Here is a 20,444-nt window from a genome sequence, read left to right as displayed (position 1 = left end):
CTTCTTTCTCTTCTTAGCATTTTTCTATTTTCCAAAAAATTTTACCGTCATCCCTTATTCTGGCTTAAGCAGGGGTGGAGGGAGCACATTTTTCCTAGGAATATCCCTAATTCTGTGAACTGTGGTGGTGGTTATGGGAATTGTTTAGTAAGTGGAAAACACTTTAAAACTCTATATCCAAAATTCTTACTGGTTTAGGTCTGTTCTGTGTTGTAACACATGTTAAAACACACCACTGGATTTGGGCAACCAGACCTGTTCCTCTATACCCAGTTAGTGAATGGCAGTGGTGTTTTTCTTTATGGGAACTAAGAGTCTGGGGATGGGCCCTCATAGTCTGTTCTGCTGATCCAAGAAACTTATGTCCAGGTGCCACAAGATTGTCTAAATGGACAAATGCAACTCTGTGTTACTCAAAACCAGAGCTTCACGTGGAACCATGAATTTATATGGACATAATGAGACTAAAAAGGAGTGTATGCTGTTCTCCTGATTCCTGTTTTCCTGATTCCTTCCCCTTTGTTCATGATCTGCAGGAAACCAATCCCTCTAATGGGCTTTGAGTAACCTCTTCATTGGGGGATAGTTTAATTATTTGTTCTTTCTTTCCCTTTTCACCTATTGTTAACCCTCTCCACCTCCTGTCTTTTTTCTTCTGAAAAGAGAAATGAATAAAGATTTTAAAATATTAACTGAAAATAACAATAAAAAATGACAACAAAGAACATAGTTTGTACATTCTGCCAGTATGGTCTTAGCACTTTAGTTTTCCCATTCTATAAAAATAGGATTAATAGTACTTACCTTGCAGAGTTTATCATGCTAGAGGTATAGTGTAATGCCCTGTGTCGAATTATTTTGTTATAAGTGGACATTTTAAACTATGTATGACATTTTCTCCAAGCCTTTTCCATTCGTGGTATATAGAAAAAGGAAGTGATAGGTCTGACCCACCCAACTGATGAGGTAATCAATATAGGTATAATTAACTTGCAACTCATCCACAACATACTGGTTTGGAAACTTTGAATGTTTTGCATCAGTAATCTTTGAGAGAGAAAAAAATCTCAATTCTGCTTTGTTCTATATTGGCCTTTATATTAGGCTGGCTCTCACCACTTGCTAACAAAGATAGCTCTATACTACCTGCTCTATACTTTCCATATTCTGTTACTAAACCAACAAGAATAAAAATTCTTTGTTATTAGGTTAGAAAAATGAGTTCCCACCAGGGTTCTGATTGTCCCAGCTTAGGTCGCATGCATATCCCTAAACCCATCCTCATGACAAGATGATGGAATCCTTTGGCCAGCACTTGGTGGTATGTCTACTGCTGTGGGTATAAGTAGGTTGTTTGTATGAACGTGTAGCATGATGGTGGATTCTCTATACAAAACAAAACGACAAAATAAAAAGATTGTGCTTTCCAGATGAAGGGAGGAAAGTGTCCTGGGTTAACTATTATCACAATCCACTGTGGTACCTAATGCTTCTGAAAGCTTCGTGGATTTCAGTTTAGGAGTACATGGTAGTAAAAGTGGGCTTGTTTTGGTACAAATGGATGATTCACCATTTTAAAAAATTATGTTACCCTGTATAGTATTTTTAAAAAAATATATTTTATTAATTTTTTCAGAGAGGAGGGGAGAGAAATAGAGAGTTAGAAACATTGATGAGAGAGAAACATCGATCAGCTGCCTCTTGCACACTCCCTACTGGGATGTGCCCGTAACCAAGGTACATGCCCTTGACCAGAATCGAACCTGGGACCCTTCAGTCCGCAGGCCAAAGCTTTATCCACCGAGCCAAACTGGTTAGGGCCCAGTATAGTATTTTAATAATATACACAAGATGTTATAAAAACCAACTTGGTGAAACTAACTTGTGGGGAAAATTTTCCTAATTAATATGATTCATCTGTTTAAACTTCTTTAGTATTAAAAATTCAGTTCAAAATGCTCAGTGGCCACATGTGGCTAGTGGTTATATTGCATAACAGATTATACATTTCCACCATCATTGAAAGTTGTAAGTATACAGTGCTGATCTAGACCATTAAAACCTTTTTTCCCCGTTTATTACCATACTTTGTCCTTATCCTGCTTATACTAGTATAACACTAGAGGTCCAGTGCACGAATTCATGCACCAGTGGGGTCCCTTGGCCTGGCCTGCAGGATGGGGCCAAAACTGGCTCTCCAACATCCCCCAAGGGGTCCTGGATTGTGAGAGGGCACAGGCCAGGCCGAGGGACCCCACTGGTGCACCATCAGGGCTGGGGAGGAATGCAGGTGGTTGGCCAGCTGGGGAGGGACCGCGGAAGGCTCCAGGGCATATCCGGCCCATCTCACTTAGTCCCGATCAGCCAGACCACAGCAGCAAGCTAACCTACTAGTTGGAGCATCTGTCCCCAGTGGTCAGTGCATGTCGTAGTGAACAGTTGAGCGGCCTTAACATATCATTAGCATATTATGCTTTGATTGGTTGAACGGACTGGACACTTAGCATATTAGGCTTTTATTATATAGGATTAGAGGCCTGATGCACGAAGATTCGTGCAAGAATGGGCCTTCCCCTGGCTGCCAGCACCGCCTTCACTCCGGCCCGGAGCCACCTTTCTGCCTTCCTGCACTGCTCAGAAGCCCAGAGTAGCTGGGGCAGTGCAGAACGCCCCTGGCTGCTCGGTGCCTGCATATGCAAATTAACCCAACATCTTTGTTAGATTAATTTGCATAACCACTCTAGATTGGCTGGTGGGCATCGTGAAGGTATGGTCAATTTGCATCTTTCTCTTTTATTAGTGTAGATGTTTTGAGTGTTTTCTTCTGAAGCAACCCTTATGTAATTTTCTACTTACACTTTTGCTTTTAGGATGTTATGTGAATCCATTTTCCATTATTGGCAGTGATGAGTTTCTTTGAATCTTTTAAATGTAATTATTGGAGAAACCATAAGGATCTTGGCAGGAAGGGCAAGGAGTTATTTCTAACCTAATAGAAAGGTGTGTGTGTGAGAGATAAATGGATTTTAACTAGATGGGAACTTTTTCTTTGAAAGTGCCTTTGTCATAATTTTGTATAATCACGTAACAGAAACTCTTTGCCCTTTTTAGGAAAAGGTTTCATCAAATCAAACATCTAATTGCCTGGTCCCCTCTCTTTATTTTTTGCTTGGGGCCAGGAGCAAAAGGCTATTTTGCAACAACACAATGTATAACCTCGCACCAATGAGAAAAGGTAGAGAAATTTAATTTTTTTCTCCCATTTTTCTCCTTTTGTACATGCACATAGCTGGTAGGGGAAAAAAGCCTGGGAATAGTCTGGAATATTTTTGGAGCCTACTCTGCTCTTTTGGTTATTTTATCTAACTGAAACTGTATTCCCCATGACTGATTAAGGTGTCTAGTTTTTATCTGTGGATAAAAATCGCCTGTTTATATCTCCCACAAGCTATATAAGCCCTGGGAATTCAGGGATGACATCTAACTTGCTCACTATCATACAGCCAACATCTGGTGCTTCTGGCACATAGTAGGTGCTTAGTAAAACTTTTTGAATAAAGATTTCTGTTAAGAGACTAGTTCTTTTTCCTGCATTGTCCTGCTTATCTGCCTTTCTTCCCTTAAAAATATGGAAAAGAAATACATTTCTGTGTAATACTGGGTTGTTTTTTTTTTTTAGATCTTATAAACAGCCACGATTAGATTGGATGTATGAAGTAGCATCATTTTTTTTCCTCCCATTAAAACATTGTCTTGAAGCTAAATGTTTTTGTCTTTCTTTTTCTTATTGCACTTAACTTGTAATTTCTGAAACAAACTTGTGGGGAAAATTTCTAAAATCTAAAATGTTATTTGAAAAGCTTCCAGACCTGTACTTTTTGCAGATTGGAGTATGTAGCCAGTTGAGATAGTCTTCTACAGTTTTATGCCCTGCAACAGGATCTCATGCTAGGCTCACATATTTCCTCTGCTTTTATCTCCTAGTTAGCCTAACCAGCTGAGTACTGAAAACAAAATTTTATGATACTCTATTTCCATTTCCCTAAGGCCTCAAATATTGTAGCCTTCAATTTTAAAAAATACTTTTGAATCCTATGAATATGAGTATTTGCAGCTGATTCTTTTTTTTTTTCCTGTTTCTAGGACTATCCTGTTAAGTGTAATCTCATTGCTTAATGAGCCCAACACCTTCTCCCCAGCCAATGTGGATGCTTCAGTTATGTTCAGGAAATGGAGGGACAGTAAAGGAAAAGACAAAGAATATGCTGAAATCATTAGGTAAGGTGCTTTGTTTTTGATCATTCAAGTCTTTACTTAGAACCAAAGTAATATCCTAGAACCAGAGGTTTAAATTGAATTTCATTGTCTACTCCATTTCTCTCAATTAGATTGTTTGGGAAGAGATTTGTGCTTGAGACTAATGAGTTTGGCTTTTTGGAGAACACATACTACAAGATAATGTTGTAGCAGATGGGATTTCCTGGGAACCAGAGCTTCTAGGTTCTGAGCCAGTCAAGTTTGCAAACTTTCCCTTGTAATCATTTTAGGGATGATTGCATTATTTTGGACTTTTAAGTGTAGCAAGCACTCAGTGTATTCCAATCATTCCAGGTTATTTTGTTTTCAAATTTTTTATTAATGAAGCCCTATTGTTCTTCTGGGCATGATCATTATCAGCAACATTAGTATATGGTCTAACACAGGGGTGGGCAAACTTTTTGACTCGAGGACCACAATGGGTTCTTGGACCGGAGGGCCGGAACAAAAGCATGGATGGAGTGTTTGTGTGAACTAATATAAATTCAAAGTAAACGTCATTACATAAAAGGGTACGGTCTTTTATTTCAATAGTTTTATTCATTTCAAATGGGCGGATCCAGCCCACGGGCGTAGTTTGCCCACAGCTGGTCTAACAGAACCTTAGAATAAGAATCAGGAGGCTTGGGATCTACTCCTAGCACCTCTCATGTGACCTTTTATCAGTTAACTTTTTGCTGTTTAGTTTTTCTATGTAAAAGGGAAAAAAAGTAGAAGGTATTAAGTTCTTGATCATTTCCTGAGTAGGACATAAGGTTTTCATAACTACCCAAGATTGGTACTTGAATTGAAATAAATCTAATTCCCCTGAATACAACTGCATTTTTATATTTAGTAAGTTTATACAAACTCTAGTAAGAACTAGAATTTAGAGAGTCCCTCTCTATAAATCTAGTCAACCTAATACAAACGAGTTAGATCATTTAACAAATACTAGATAGTGGTAAGTAGGATAATGTGAAGGAGTGATGAGATGGTTGCTTTAAATTGGGTTGTCAGAACAAGCCTCCTGTAAGGTGATATTTAAGTTCATATCTGAGTGACAAGAAGTATACCATGTGATATTAAAAACAAACATGCAGAAAAGGGCATGTCATTTGATAGCTGAATAATGTAGATTAGTGGTTGTTTTCTGCCACTGGAAACACTAAAGAACCCCCCCACGCCCCAATCCATAATCATTTAATGAGATTACAGGGATGGATAGAATGTAGACACCTGTGTTTTGTTTTTATCAGCCACCTAGGTGACTGGTATACACCAGAGATTGAAGATAATTAGTATAAATAGTAAGGGCCTATAGAAACTTAGAGGAGCAGGAGTGGATTGAGGATTTAAAGATGGGAATGCTTCATTAAAAACAGGGTTGAAGCCTGATGTTCAAGGAAAGGACGGATTTAGTAAGTGAAGAATCCAGAGGTATTTGTATTCTTCCTGTTTCTTACTTTGAGTTTCTTTCTGTCATTCTTACATTCTTTCAACATATTTTATGCACCAGCATTGTGTCAGTTACACTGCTAGGTCATTAAGCTGTAGTCTTTCTCCCTGGGGAGCTCACTTTACTTAGCAAACAAATGAGTGCAACTATAGAAGCTTAAACAAGATACACTGGAAGGAATATATAATACTATGGAGTTCCTAGAAGATAATGCCTCATAAATAAGAATTTTCCAGTAAAAGGGCAAAGAAAACGCCTCTTCAGGGAGAGAAACATGTTTGCTAAAACAGGTGTGTAACAGCATGGCATGTCAAGAGAATTGTAAGTAGCTTTACATTGCTTGAATGTAAACTCTGATTTAGGAAATTAAGAGGCATCAATCAGGTCTTAAAAGACATTGATGTACCCTAGCCTATTTGGCTCAGTGGATTGAGCATCGGCCTACAGGCTGAAGGGTCCCGGGTTCAATTCCAGTCGGGGGCACATGCCCAGGTTGTGAGCTCAATTCCCAGTGGTGGGTGTGTGCGAGGCAGCCAATCAATGATTCTCTCTCACCCTCTCCCTTCCTCTCTGAAATCAATAAAAATATATTTTAAAATAAAAAGACATTGACATGAGACAACTAGGAGAAAAAATACCTCAGAAAATTGCTGGATGACCAATATTTAAGATTTGCTTTTCTAAAGGTCATTGTGTCCTTCAAAATGGTACCTGAGAGGGTGACCACTTTTGGGGCGATAGAGGCTTTCAGATGCTTTCAGGCAGGCACTAAAAGTTTAGAAACCTGAGTTATAAGGAATCTTATTTAGAAACACCAATTATAAATCCATCTTCAAGACAGAGACTTATATAACTACCCTATTTCCTTCAGAAAACAGGTTTCAGCCACGAAAGCCGAAGCAGAAAAGGATGGAGTGAAAGTCCCCACGACCCTGGCGGAATATTGCATCAAAACTAAAGTGCCTTCCAATGACAACAGCTCAGATTTGCTTTATGACGACTTGTACGACGATGACATTGATGATGAAGATGAGGAGGAGGAAGATGCCGACTGTTATGATGATGATGATTCTGGGAACGAGGAGTCGTGACCTGCTCCTTCAAAGCCCCTGTACTGCCCTGCCATCTCAGGCCAAAGGGAGGGGAGCAAGTGGGGACCTAGCAGTGGCCCCTCAGCAAAAACCTATCACAGGGGGTGGGGAAAACAAACATGGCTCCTGCTGACTCCCCTTGTGGATCTCAGTTTGCTCCTTTTTATGGACCTCTTAATGGAGAGAAGGTAATCCTCCACAGAATGTCCGAATTCTTGCATTCTTTACCCTTCCATCACTGTATTGATTTTTTTCCCCCCTTTAAACCCAAACCCTTGCCTCACTTCGTCTCTACAAAGTGTTCACAGCAAAACACGTTTGGTCTGTTTTTAGATTCTTGAAGAATTAAATAGTCTTTCATCAAGATGTTTAATGTGTTTAAAGCTGGGAACCCATTGGGAGTTCACAAGTGCTGCATATACTGGGTAGCAAAAGAAAATGGAAACAACCCCCACAAAAATCCCATAAGACAAACTTTTAAAAATTGTTGCCAAGGTTTAGCTGCTCCATTTACATTAGTGTGTGTGCATTTGTTCAGCCCCACGTTGGTGAATTTTGTTTCTTTCCAGTTCTTAAGTCTGGGTACAGTGGGCATCAGGGACTCTGTGCTAAGACTGATGAAATGTGTTCCTAGGGCAGAGAGCCCCGTCAGCCTCCAGGAAATCATCCTAACACAGAGGTCTCAGCTGTTCTGAGGAAAGAAATCAGATTTTGGTTTTTGAAATTGATTGGGATCTAAAGCCTGAAATAAATATTCATACTTTACATAGAACTGAGCACTTGATTGCTATTTATTTTAAAGGCAGAGTTGTTCTTCCCCCACCAAGGAGTTGGGGGAGAGAGTGGGGATTAGTGTGTGTGTGGAGTCTTGGTGATGGCAACAAAGGTTAAAAATCACTATGCCAATTTTGGTTGATGCTGCTGGGGGGGGGGGGGGTCAAAACTACTGGTGACCACTGTTGGGAGAGAGAACATCTGTTTTATTTATTTGACAAGGCCTTTCTGTCAAAGATATACTCTCACCATGAGGATATATTTTTTAAGTAGCCAGTTTTAATTACTCAGTATTAATACTAAGTGCATGTGTTACAATTTTGGTTTTCATTGAGCTAGTGATAACTGTGGATAAATGTGAGACAAGAGTGACCAGTTACCTTTCCTCATTGGCTATAACCTGGACTTTGCTCTTCTTTCAACGTACTGTCTGGCTGTGGAGTGCAAGAAGTTGTGCATGGAGCTTGCCTTGGGTTTCTTTAGACTCTTCCGCCCGGGAGTTGGCTGCAGGCAGTGTTTGGGTGACGCTAGAGATCTTCCTTCTGTGCAGTGCTGCAGCTTTGATTCCCCTGGTCTCAATCATGTGTTACTTCAATCAATTCTGAGATCCATCAGCCTTCACCAACCAGGGACTTCAGAACTTGGCGGTGATTTTTGTTTCTTATGGGAGTGGGTCAGTTCATACGAGGGCAGTGTTCTTTCAGTGGGGAAAATTGTTAATGTAAAATCCCAGGTTTTGGAAGGAAAATACAGCAAAGACTGACTATAATCCTACTTCAGATCCCTGTGCACTAGTGTCAACTCCTTTTCTTCAGAGCTTAGCTCAGCAAGAACAAAAGGGTTGATGAGGGATGAGGTAGGATAGATCCTAGGACAGAATAGGTGATGCTTACTTCCTTAGCTCCTCCTTCCTTTCTGATCTCAGGGTTTTCATTCGCTCTTCAAACTCTCCAAAACGTGCTAATTCCCAGCAACCCTCTCTGGCCTCTGAAGTTTGGTCTAGTATTAAGTGAAAACGTTTAACGTGTTAAGGTTCAATTGGGACAATATTGAGCCTGCTCCCAGAATCTGTCCAATTTCCATGGGGCCAGGACTACTTGCACCTTGAATCTAGTGACTCAGATTCAGTAAACAGCAGCTCTTTGAGATAAAACATGGACTGCAAACTCATAAGAAGGATGTTGAAACTGTTTTAGCTCCTCACACTTAAGTCATGCTTCCAAATAACCTGCAAATCTAATGGAGCCCAGTCTCTCATGATGCTGATTACCCACTACCCTCTCACCAAACCCTCCCCCACGTTTACAGCTGGTAGCTTGGTCTTACTCTATTAGAGCCCTATAATTAAGCCCCCCCCTGCCCCCCCATTGCTAAAGCATTTCTTTCCCAGGGCACACCAGGCGTGTTGGCAATGTGGGAGGTGCTATGCTGTTCAGCCTGGTCCCATTAGGCCCTGTTGGCCTGTTGCACGTTGACTCAGGGAGCCAGAGAGCCAGGTGGAGGTAGTACCTCTCAGCCCTTTGGGGTGTTAATATTGAGGGCTGGGTTTGCCTCTGATAGAGTACAATCAGAAGACTGGAGAGTGGTGATTTGCTAGCAGGTAGACATTCTGATAGCTCACAGTGACTTGTAAAACCCAGATGCTGGTTCCAGAGCTCTGTCTTGAGAACACATCCTGTGGCAAAAGAAAACTTGAGCTTACTGTAACTTCTTTTTAGGAGTGGAGATCTCAGGCTAGACCCTTGTGAGTACACTTGTGCTGATTTGGTATAATGAGCTCAAAATCCTGCATTTTTAGATTCCTTTGATTCTAGTGGAGGCCTCTCTGGGTGCTCTTCAAGTCTGTGTTTTTTGAGGCTGGGTGGAGAAAGTATATCATCATGATTCTGTTGTTGCTTCTCAAAGTCTTCCCCTCTATTTCATATCATTCCAGAGTTCTTTTCTATTAGCCAGACTTTTTCTTTTTTGTAGTCTCTTTTTCCTCTTCCCTGGTAATTATTTGCTTCTTTATATGCTGGTTTCCTTATTTTATGGGACATATACGGTAAGAGATTGAAGGGAGAAATGTGTAGTCCTCCACTGAAAATTAACTCCCCCCCCCCCCATGCTGATAAAAGGTTTACATTTACAAATTCAGATGCAATTTTCAACTATTCTAAAACCAGCAGGTCACACCTGACTTTAATAGTTTTCTTAGCTGAAATTGTAGATGTTTTTCTTCAGTTTAACTTATGAGAAAAGATTATCTGATGCATTTTGTGTTGAACTTCCCTTTAGTGGTTTATTTTGTCTTTTTCTGCCCATCTGTCTACTAATAAAATGTGAAATAAAATATACCTGTATTGCTACTTCCCCATGGGATGACCCTCTTCTTTCTTTTCTTGTGTTAAAATTAAAAGATGGTCTTAGTATCTCCACTGTTCCCTTGCAGATTATGCCTTGGATTCAGCTGAAAAACTAAAATAAAAACCAACTCTTGCTGACCTGCCTTTTATAACATTCTGCTCGGCTCACCTTGCAGACTAAATATCCCCAGTCCTTACCTAGCTTAAAAAAAGGCCAATAAAGACAGCCGTTTGTTAACCTTAATTCGGAAATAGGGCACAGTCTGCCAGTACAAGTAGGTCAGGGGAAGGGATGGAGGGTGCTCCACTGCCCTCCTTAGGAGAGGGCGTTTGTTTTCATTGTCAGTTATCCTCTGAATCCTGCTGCTAAAAGCAAGGAGCAGGCAGGAGATACTATAGTTTAATGAAAATTCCCATTTGGTTTCAGTTGTGGACCCTTACCTTTTTCTTTCTTTTTTTTGTTGTTAATCCTCACCTGAGGATATTTTCTCCACTGATTTTGAGAGAGAGTGGAAGGGAGGGAGGGAGGACAGAGAGAGAAACATCAACGTGAGAGACACAGTGATTAGTTGCCTCTCCAACACGCGCCCTGACAAGGGTTGGAGACTAAACCTGCAGTCCATGTACATGCCCTTGACTAGTAATTAAACCTGCAACCCTTCAGTGAGCAGGCCGACACTCTAACCATTGGACATGCTGGCCAGGGCCACTTACCTTTTTTTTAAAGCCAGGATCCCAAGCTGTGGATTAACAGCAGAATCTCTGATATGATGAAATGATTTTAGAGGCGAAAGTAGAAAAGGTAAAGACTGCAATCCAGGCATACCACCTTGACTAGAAGCAACACTTATTTTGCCCAGGACCTACTTAACCTATTTTTTTCTTTCTTTTTTTGTTAATCCTCACCCAAGGATATTTTTCCATTAATTTTTAGGGAGAGTGGAAAGGAGAAGGAGAGGGAGAGACAGAGAGAAACGTCGATGTGAGAGAGAGAGACATCAATTTAGCTGCCTCCTACATGCAGCCCAACTAGGGCCAGGGAACATAAAACCAAGATGCGTGCCCTGACCGGAATCAAACTCAGTACCCTCAGCCTGCCGGCTGACGCTCTATCCACTGCGCCAAACCAGACAGGGTGCACTTACCTATTTCCTACCACCCTGACTCCCTAGTCACATGTTCCACCACAGCCGTGACTGTCAATCAAGATTGTGTTTGGCTGATGAAAAGCAAAGGTTTAGCTGTTTAAACTTATTCTCTCACTGGCCTAGAACTGTGGTTGCAATTATTACCTTTGCTCCTTTGGAAGAGAAATTACCCTGCCCAGCTGTTCCTGCTGACAGGCCCTACAAGAGGCTGCCTATCCCGTAAGTCTGTTAGGAAGCTGCAAGAAAAGCCAAGTAAACCGGTAAATACTGCCTGTGCCTTGTCAGTAACATTTGCTGTCTTTTTAGCCGAATCATTTACCTTCTCCCTGGATGCTATTCGGGGCCAAGGCGAGAGAAGAGCCCAGCAAAGAGAGTACAAATTTAAACCCTCAACCTGTTGCTAAGAAGACTGTGACCACGTGAGCTCTGCTTCAGCCCTATGAAGTCCAAGGGTCCCTGGAACTATAAGGAGAGGCCTTGGCCCTAAACTATCCTTCAGTCACACCACACAGAGACACTGCATGCTCTCAGAACTTTATTAGGTGGACTTTGGGCAAAAGAGAAAACCCTGAAGCAGTCGCCCACCTGGTTCAGGACAACTGGGAGAGAGGAGCCTTTGCATGGAGACGTGCTCTCGTGGAGCATTATCTGATTTTTTAAAAAGGGGAGCTGACTGGCTGAACATCTCTGAGCACAAATTCAGATTATTATTAAAATGGTCAGCCAGAGGAAGGCAAGTCCCTGGGGACAAGGGCAGGCCAGAAGCAGATATCCCTGCTCTATATGAAGACAAACAGGTGCCACTTTCATGTTGAGCAGGGGGGATATCTCTGCTATTCCCAGATCAAGATTTGGCAGGAGAGGAACATGACAAATGATAATAGGACAAGTTTCTCAAATAGACGGATAAAGTGATTACACAAGGAAGAAAAAACTCTAATGGTTTATAAGGGGGTGTAAGTCGTGATTCTTCATTGGTACCTGATCCCATTACCCAAATGCCTTAAACCAGCCCTTCCAGGCATTGTCCCTCGCAGCCTCCTGGCAGGGGGGCTATGTGGGAGGTAGGAGGGGAGAGGGGTCTTATTTTGCTACAGCCAAAAGGAGCTTGAGTGGGGAAAACAGACCTGACGAGTAGTAGCTATTCCCCCCTCTCTCCTAAGACTTCTGTCACATTTACAAATACATACATAAATACATTACATACAATAGCGAGTCTGGGAGGTAGGCTCCCCACAGAGGCTCGGCTGACACAGTTACACGTCTCGAATTCTAGGAAAGGGTGCTGGGCTCCCAGAAATGGGCTCCATGTGGTGTCTCCTGCCCAGGGTAAGCCCTGCCCCAGCCCACCCCTCTCTTCAGGGTTCAGTTTGTCCAGTATGGAGAGTTGCCGTAGGCAGGTTTGGAGGCTTGTGACTTGGGCTGCAGGGAGCTGGGCTGGCTGCGCTGACCCGAGCCACTCTGAGGAGGAGAGAAGGCTGTCAAGGCTGGAGCAGAACCCCCAACCCAGGGCAGGGTGGCCCATCACTGGCTCACCTGAGCATCCTGCGGAAGATGGTGGTGTAACAGCTGTGAGTGAGGCTGCTGGTGGGCAGGCAGGATGTGCAAGAATGGTGGGGGTGCATAACCAGGAGCTGCTCCAGGGGCCAGGGGCCCAGTGGAACCCAAGGCCGAGGGAAGGCTGAATGGTGGAGGGGTCCCTGCATGAAATCCCTGCTTATCAAAAGTCTGTAGGGCAAAGAGACAACGGTGAGGACCATCTTGGGTTACATCCCTCACAAACCTGCACACCCATTTGTTCCTCCCTCACCTGAGTCTTATTGTAGACAGAACCAGTCATATCAGGTAGGCCAGTGGTGCTCGAAGAGACGGACACTCCTAGGAGGAAAAGCAGGTGTTCCCACAGCAGTTGGTCCCAACTCCAGCCTCCCCCACCTCCAGAGGCATTCTGGGATAGCCTTATGTGAGGAGGAGTCAGGGAGGAGACCATTACTCTGGGCCTCAGTCCTGGAAAGGAGGGACAGACGCTACCTTTGCCAGGCCCAGAACCTGCAGACTTGTTTTGTGCCTGTGATGATCCACCATAGCCACCCTTGGTGTAGTCTCCCGCTGCTGTCCCCTGGGTCAGGTCATCATAACCTAGCATGGCAGGGTACAAGAGGCATGTGTGAGCTAGGCAAGCCTGTCCCACCCGTGTCTCTCAGTGCTGGGAGCACCTCTCACCTGTGCTGTAGCTGTGCGGGCCATAACCACTGGCCTGCTGGAAGGGGGTCGGGGGAGTGCTGAGGTTCACACCATGCTGCTTGGCTGAGGCCGGTGGAACCTGGTGGGGCAAGCAAGAGAGGCATTAGAGAAACAGGGCAGGGGGGAGAGGCCAGGTACCCCTGGGTTAGCATAAAGCAGCAGGTGGCAAAATCACAAGGGACCTGTGTTAGTACAACACATGTTGGATCTAAAAACCAGTAGGAGCCCTACCCGGTTTGGCTCAGTGGATAGAGCATCGGCCTGCGGACTGAAGGGTCCCAGGTTCGATTCCGGACAAGGGCACATGCCCGGGCTGCGGGCTCGATACCCCAGTAAGGGGTGTGCAAGAGGCAGCCAATCAGTGGTTCTCTCTCATCATTGATGGTTCTATCTCTCTCTCTCTCCCTCTCCCTTCCTCTCTGAAATCATTAAAAAACAAAAACAAAAAAACCGCCTAAATAATAAATAAAAACCAGTAGGAAAGCAACCTCGCCTCCAGCCCAAAACATTCCTGGAGATTCTAAGTGGGGTCATGTCCCTCACTCCCTACAGCTGGAATTAAAACCCCCACAAATACTCACAAACATGGTGGGCCCATATTGGAAGGCACTGGGCACGCCTGTGTAGTAGGGAAGGCCAGTGTAGCTATAGCCAGGTGGCAGCGCAGGATTCAGAAAGGGCTGTTGGGGGGTGTGGTGGGCCTGGGATTGGCTCTGCTGTGCTTGAGCCAGTGTGGTGGGAGGTGCAGGGGATGCAGAGTCACCTCGACCAAACTTTGCGATATCACCTAGGAGAAAAGGAAAACCGATTCTAGTCACCGCCCTGAGCCAACCAGGAAAAACAGCCAGGCTGTCTCCTGCACACAGGAATGGGTCGGGCTGACAGCTCACCAAAGGGAAGCTAGCAGGTGTCTCTTAGCCCTTCTATTTCCAGACACCTGGGATTAGCTACAGGCCAGTCTGATGTACACTCCCTTTCACCACCCCAGCCCCTGAACAGACTGACCTGAATATGGGTTATTAGCAAGGCTTCCATCTCGGCTGGCAAGGGCTGTGGGTGTAGCAAAGGGAATTCCATAATAATCCTAGGAGAGATCAGGGAGGCTCAATAAACAGACTGGCCACATCCCCTCCCTGGAGACCAGGCCCAGCAGGCAGCACAGGCACTCTATGTGATGCCACATCCTGGGACATGGTAGACCGCAAGGATGGCACATGCACATGCACTAAGTCGATGGTGCCTGTTGGAGTTGTACAATGTAGCAGCCACAAAGCACAAAGCACGCAGATACAAGGACCAATCCCTCAGTTTTCCACGGGCAGAGCCATTGGAGGCCCAATCTCACACACCCATTTACACTGCAGATGGACACAGATGGATGCCATAGGCAGAACCAATTCTGCTGGCATTTCCTATGTGAGACTATAGAACAGGTGACTAAACAGTAGAAACCTAAAAAGGAGTCAGTAGGAGAGGAGGTGCTTAAAGGGTTTAACGGGTCAGGGCAGCAACGCCAGGTAGGTAAAAGGACAAGCAGGACCCAGGTAAGGTTTTGAACTTGTCTCTCACCCAGTCTCCCCTGGCAACACTAACACCCCACAGGAATCAGGGATACCAAGAGGGCAAAACACAGCGGAGCTCTGTGGAAAAGGGGAGGCCTGCCTCGACCCTTACTACCCAGGGCTTTGGAGTCCCAGACATCCACACCCTCTGAACCAAGGAAAACCCTCCTGCTTTCCTCGTGGGCCTGGTTTCCAGGTAGCTTCTAGGAAACCTGTAGCATCCTCAGCTCAGGATCCCAGAAGGCAGGGCTAGGAGAGCACAGAGCTAGGAGGAACACACTGGAGACCGGCCTAGAGAAAGCCCAGGAGGGGGCGCTCTTTCACAGAAGAAAAGAAAATCCAAAGGCGGGAATAAAAAAGTGCCAGAGGCTAAGGAACGACCAAAGGGAAAAATGAAAGCTGTATCTCAACACATAGACCCAGGGGTGATGTCTTCTAAGGCACAAAATGATAAAGGGAATACAAAGCAAATGACTCCCAGGACTGGGATTCCAATGAGCCACTCCTGGGGGTCCAAGCAGGACCCACATGCAGACTCACTCGGGACCACCTTTTGCATTCCATCTCTGATGCCCTGGGGCTCCTGGGCAAGATTGCTGTGAGATTTCATGAGTATCGGGGACCAGGGCCACTTCCGGTTTCCCCACACAGCCCTAAGGCTCAGGCATACCCAATGACCCTAAGTTCTGTTGACCACCCTAGAAACCTGCCATCATGTTTTCAACATCCTTTCTCTGGGGATGTGGGCAACAGCTAGAGAGTCCAGAGGCCCCTGGACAGCACTGTTAATGAGCTGCTGGTTTGCACGGGTGGGGAAGAGTGGCCCAGCTACCAGCCTCTGCCTCAGGAAATACTTCATCAGATGGATACAAGAGCTCCAGCCACTGGGCATGGAAGGTGAAAGCGACACCTGCAGCTCCCAGAGCTTTCTGTGTCCAGTGTGTGTGTGTGTGTGTGTGTGTGTGTGTGTGTGTGTGTGTGTGAGAGAGAGAGAGAGAGAGAGAGAGAGAGAGAGAGAGAAAGCAACACCAATGGGGAGAAGTCTGAGGAAAGACACCTCATTGGGGAGAGAAAACCTCTTCCTCAGGGAATCGGAAGTACCATATCCAGTGGAAGGGATACCAGTGTCCAAACAGCTATTTACTTCCCAACAGTGTGACAGGTAGATGCCCTGTGCTGCTGAAAATTATCAAGAATCTAGGACACAGGAGTCTGAGAAACCAGACCAAGAAAGGAGTGGTGGTGCAGGAGCCTGCAGGCTGTCCCTCCACAGCCCTCCTCCACTGCAGTCCTGTTCACCTGGCCATCCCAGGGAAGGCCCAGTGCCTCATCCTTGGAGCAAGGCTCAGCATAAAGAAGCAGTCCTGGCCTCAGAGTGAGGCTGCAACAACCAGGAAGGCTCTGGGGCCAGCATTCTTGCAAAGAGCAATGGCAGGCCGGACCCAGAGGGTCCTTAACGTCTGTCAGCTCCAGCCACTCACTCAGCTAGGGACAGAAGAGCAAGGTGCCATCACAGCATCATCAATGGCCACTTCAGAAGCCAAAGACACTGAATGGCACTTTGAAGGAGAAGATTATAAAAACTCTAGGGACAGGCAAACAACTCCATGTCTTGTGTCTTCCCTTTTTTTTTTTTTTTTTTTTTTTTAAAAAAGGGAGTGAGGTAAAAGAAGAGAATTTGGTGGGGGCACTGCCAACTCCCAAGTCCCAATGGTCTTTAAGTTCCCTGGGGATGAGCAAAGGACAGTCATATGCCCAAGCTATAGCTGCACCAGGTACAACTACCAAATGGAAGCAAGTTCCTTAGCTTTAGGCTGAGTATCCTGAGAGCCAGGCAGGGTGGCAATCAAGGCAGAGAGAAGAAGAACCTGTAGAAGAGCCTCACCCTCCCAGCCATAGCCCACTCACCACTGGCAGCCGTGACTGCAGCATCTGGAGCTCATCATAGCCATAGATCTGTGTGAGGACATAAAGGGTGTTAAGGATGACACATGATCCCCTGGGAAGCCCAGGCCCATGTGGGGGCCTGAACAAGATGGAGGACAGGACACACTCAGGAAGAGGACCAGGATGAGCTGCTGGGAGAAGGCACCTTGCCTTGATGGGAGCCAAGGCTGGCCAGTAGATCCATCATGCACTCACCGGATAGGCAGGAAGCAGTCCTCCGGGGCCCACGAGGTACTGGTTGTGTAGCAAGGGTGGCACCCCCTGGGGCAGGTTGGGGGGCGCTTTGCCTATAAAGACAAAAATCAAATGAAGTGAAGTGGCTACCACAAAGAGTAAGATTCCTCAGCTACTATGGGGCTGGGGGTGAAGTTCCCTGCCATAGTCCTGCCCTAATTGGGGCCACAGCCAAGAGGGAAGGGCAGCAGCTGAGAGATACAGAGGGCCACACCAGGAAGTGGAGACAGAGTACATGTCCTAGTCAGGCTGTTTTTCCATGCTGAGATAGAAACCTGCCCCCACCACTCCTGAAGGTCATACTGCACTAGATAAACCTGAACATAAAGAACAATTGGGGCCCTAGCCAGTTTGGCTCAGTGGACAGAGCATCAGCCTACAGACTGAAGGGTCCCAGGTTCGATTCTGGTCAAGGGCATATGCCCGGTTGCAGGCTCAATCCCCAGTAGGGGGTGTGCAGGAGGCAGCCGATCAATGATTCTCATCATTGATGTTTCTCTCTCTTTCCCTCTCCCGTCCTCTCTGAAATAAATAAAAATATTTTAAAAAAAAAAAAAGTAAGAACAATTGGGGGGTGGGAGGCTGAGTAAAGGTGGGCAAAGAGGGAGAAAATGGGGGAAAATCTGTAATATTGTCAACAATTAAAAAATGAAAGAAATGGAACAATCTACCTCTTCAGAACGGAAGAGAGGCTGGGCATTGCCAGGAGAGGGACAGGGCGTGTCAAAGGTGGGTTTTAGCAGTTTCTACCAAACCACAGTTTGTTTGGCCCACACAGACTGCTCAGGTGTGGCTGACAGGCAATCGGTCACATAAAATGACCAGAAATAGCCAATGGTAGCTGCTCACTCTGTCACTATTGTCATCACAGTTCCAGGGATGAGCAAGAACACAAAAGACTGGTGAGCTAGAAGCACAAAGGCTGCCAGGAATCCTGCCCAAGGGAGTCCATCCGGAAAGACCAATTTCACCTATCTCCACCCACATCAGCGCTGAAGAGCTGGGTTTCAAGAGGTCACTGGAACAAAGAGGACAAGTGACCAATGGCAGGGCTGGAGGGAGACTATGATCTGATGTGTGTGGTTGCTCACCATGCCCTGCCAACCTCTGGGCATCCTCCCTGGAATCCACGTGCACATCTTTGAGGGGATGGGGGTAGGTGGGAAAGGCCTCGGGGGCACACACCTGAGGTCACCAAGGGCGTGGCTCTGGTACTGCTGCTAGGGGCACTCACGGTGGTTCCGCCCAGGCAGAGGCTGTTCGCTGTGTTCATGCTGCTTGGCAGGCTGAGTCCTGAGGACGTGGCACTCGAGGTGGAGGTTGCTGCCATTGAGAAGGTGGCTGAGGACTGGAGGGAAGGGGTGTTCTCCACACTGGTGTGCTGGCAAAATAAAAAAGCCAGGACACATGGGCCCGGGAGCAAAGCACGGGAGGCAAGAGAACCTAGCCGGGCGTTCGGGCCTATAGTCCTGAGATTCTGACCTGAGGGGCTCTGGGCTCGGCATTTACATTACTACACATTAGCCCCTTTGCCCCTCACCCTGTTAGGTTAGGACATCAGAAGGCAACTTTTAAGCTGGGTATCAAGATTATTAAAGTAAGCTTTATGACCAAAACCCTCCTAAAAATTCTTACAGTTGCTCATTTTCTGGTATATGCCACAAGGCATAGAAACCCCAAGTATGTGTACGTATGTGTATGTATGCACACATACGTATGTACACACACACACACACACACACACACACACACACACACAGAGTTTTTATTGATTTTTAGAGAGGAATGGAGCGTAAGAGAGAGAAAAATCAATTGGCTGCCTCCTGTATGCCCCTAGCCCGGAATCAAGCCTGCACCTTGGGCCCATGTGCCCTAACTGGGAATCAAACTGGTAACCTTTCAGTAAGCCACACCGGCGAGGGCCCAAGTAAATTTTAAATGAACACAGACATCTGAGTATAAGGTGAGAACCCACCTCACAGAAAAGCAAGTAGTCTCAGGAGAGCTGAAAAGAGGCCACAGGCAGCCCAGCCCAAGTCAGAGCATTCTGGGATATTCTTCTATTAGGCTTCTTAGCTACTCTGATCTGGAAGTCACAGATGGCCAAGAGAGGCCTTTGCTCCAGAACTTGGTAACATTTTGCAGAATCGAGTCCTGGGGAGTCCCCCACCAGGGCCTACCTAGAAGGGCATGGCCTGCCCTGATGCCTACTCGACAAGATCCACTTACAAAAGAAGGGCAAAACCCAGAAGAAAGCTCTGAAGAGCCGGAGTTCCAGGAAGCCAGCCTGGCTGCTCCACTTCAGCTAGTATTAAGGTAGAAGAGATGTACTTGGCTGGGCAAAGTATGACCAAAGTTGGAGAGAAAGGCTCTGTAAGACTGAGATCAGCCTCCAGACCAGAATGTGTACAGAACGAAGAAGCCTGAAAACTCCTGAAGGAGAAGCCAGAGAACAGAAAGCCCCAGGAGAAATGGGACCACCATGTGTTCTGCTTCCCATCACACAGACAACTCTATAGGTCCCAGCCCACAGGCGGCCCTCGCCACCTGAGCACTAGCCTAAGGGCCCTAACGTCTAGAATTGGTTCTGCAAGAGAAAGAAGCTAAAATCATAGTCTCCTCAGACTCCCCAGGACTCCTGCTCTTTCAGCCCAGACAGAACCAGGGGGAGGACAGCCAAGGGAACGAGGCGAAGGCTGTGCCAATCTGCCCAGCCAGACGGCTCCATGCTCCTCTGCGTGGGTCCAGGCTTCCCTCCCAGAGCAACTTTCTAGAGAACTAGTTCCTAGCTTGCTGAAAGGAACTCAACAAGCATCCAGGAAGCCTCTCCCACGTCCAGCTGGCCCAACAGGGCTTCTATCTCTGACCCCACCTCCAAGACCCATGAGGGCGACAAGCTGCTGGAATAAGAGGCCTCTGCCCCATTGCAAGGCTCTCAGTGCACCCAGGGGGCTGGGCAGTCAGGGTGGGTGAAGAGCACAGCTACAGCAAACCTCCCAAAAGGACACGGAGGGCAGGAGAAAATACTAAGATTTCCTTCATAACCTTCACGTGGGGTGGGGAAGATCTAACTATAACAGACTATAAAAGAGGGGCTGATAGGTCTGATTATATAAAAATAAAAAATATTTATAAAGTGACAAACGGAAAATAACTGTACCTTTGATCACAAAAGGCTTACCAGTCTCCTGAATACAGAGTGCCTAGAAATAGACACCAAGGACCTGACAGGAAAATGAGCAAACAATATAAATAACTCATGCCCTGACCAGTTTGGCTCAGTGGGTAGAGCATCGGTCTGCAGACTGAAAGGTCCTGGGTTCGATTCCGGTCAAGGGCATGTA

At 45.8% G+C, this 20,444-nt stretch overlaps 2 protein-coding genes across 10 annotated transcripts in view; one reads left to right on the top strand and one right to left on the bottom strand.

The window, feature by feature from the left end:
* Positions 1–9,976, top strand: part of UBE2R2 (ubiquitin conjugating enzyme E2 R2) — an 86,590-nt gene extending 76,614 nt beyond the window's left edge. For all 5 annotated transcript variants that reach the window (XM_036330576.1, XM_036330575.1, XM_036330577.1 and 2 more), the window contains 2 exons: positions 4,144–4,278; positions 6,627–9,976. In XM_036330576.1, the coding sequence (XP_036186469.1) occupies positions 4,144–4,278; positions 6,627–6,846 (355 nt within the window). In that variant the 3' untranslated portion in view covers positions 6,847–9,976. The remainder of the gene's footprint in view (positions 1–4,143; positions 4,279–6,626) is intronic.
* A 1,657-nt stretch (positions 9,977–11,633) lies between these two features.
* Positions 11,634–20,444, bottom strand: part of UBAP2 (ubiquitin associated protein 2) — a 120,605-nt gene continuing 111,794 nt past the window's right edge. For 4 of the 5 annotated variants that reach the window (XM_036330566.1, XM_036330567.1, XM_036330568.1 and 1 more), the window contains 10 exons: positions 18,286–18,481; positions 17,062–17,153; positions 16,828–16,875; positions 14,363–14,441; positions 13,939–14,144; positions 13,337–13,436; positions 13,145–13,252; positions 12,924–12,991; positions 12,650–12,841; positions 11,634–12,574 (listed from right to left, as the gene is read on the bottom strand). In XM_036330566.1, the coding sequence (XP_036186459.1) occupies positions 12,479–12,574; positions 12,650–12,841; positions 12,924–12,991; positions 13,145–13,252; positions 13,337–13,436; positions 13,939–14,144; positions 14,363–14,441; positions 16,828–16,875; positions 17,062–17,153; positions 18,286–18,481 (1,185 nt within the window). In that variant the 3' untranslated portion in view covers positions 11,634–12,478. The remainder of the gene's footprint in view (positions 12,575–12,649; positions 12,842–12,923; positions 12,992–13,144; positions 13,253–13,336; positions 13,437–13,938; positions 14,145–14,362; positions 14,442–16,827; positions 16,876–17,061; positions 17,154–18,285; positions 18,482–20,444) is intronic. The other variant, XM_036330570.1, reaches the window with a different exon arrangement.

This window comes from Myotis myotis, unplaced genomic scaffold (assembly GCF_014108235.1).
Source record: "Myotis myotis isolate mMyoMyo1 unplaced genomic scaffold, mMyoMyo1.p scaffold_m19_p_12, whole genome shotgun sequence".
NCBI lineage: Eukaryota > Metazoa > Chordata > Mammalia > Chiroptera > Vespertilionidae > Myotis > Myotis myotis.
Note: the sequence above shows the minus strand (reverse complement) of the source record. Positions and strands in the feature narration are given on the sequence as shown.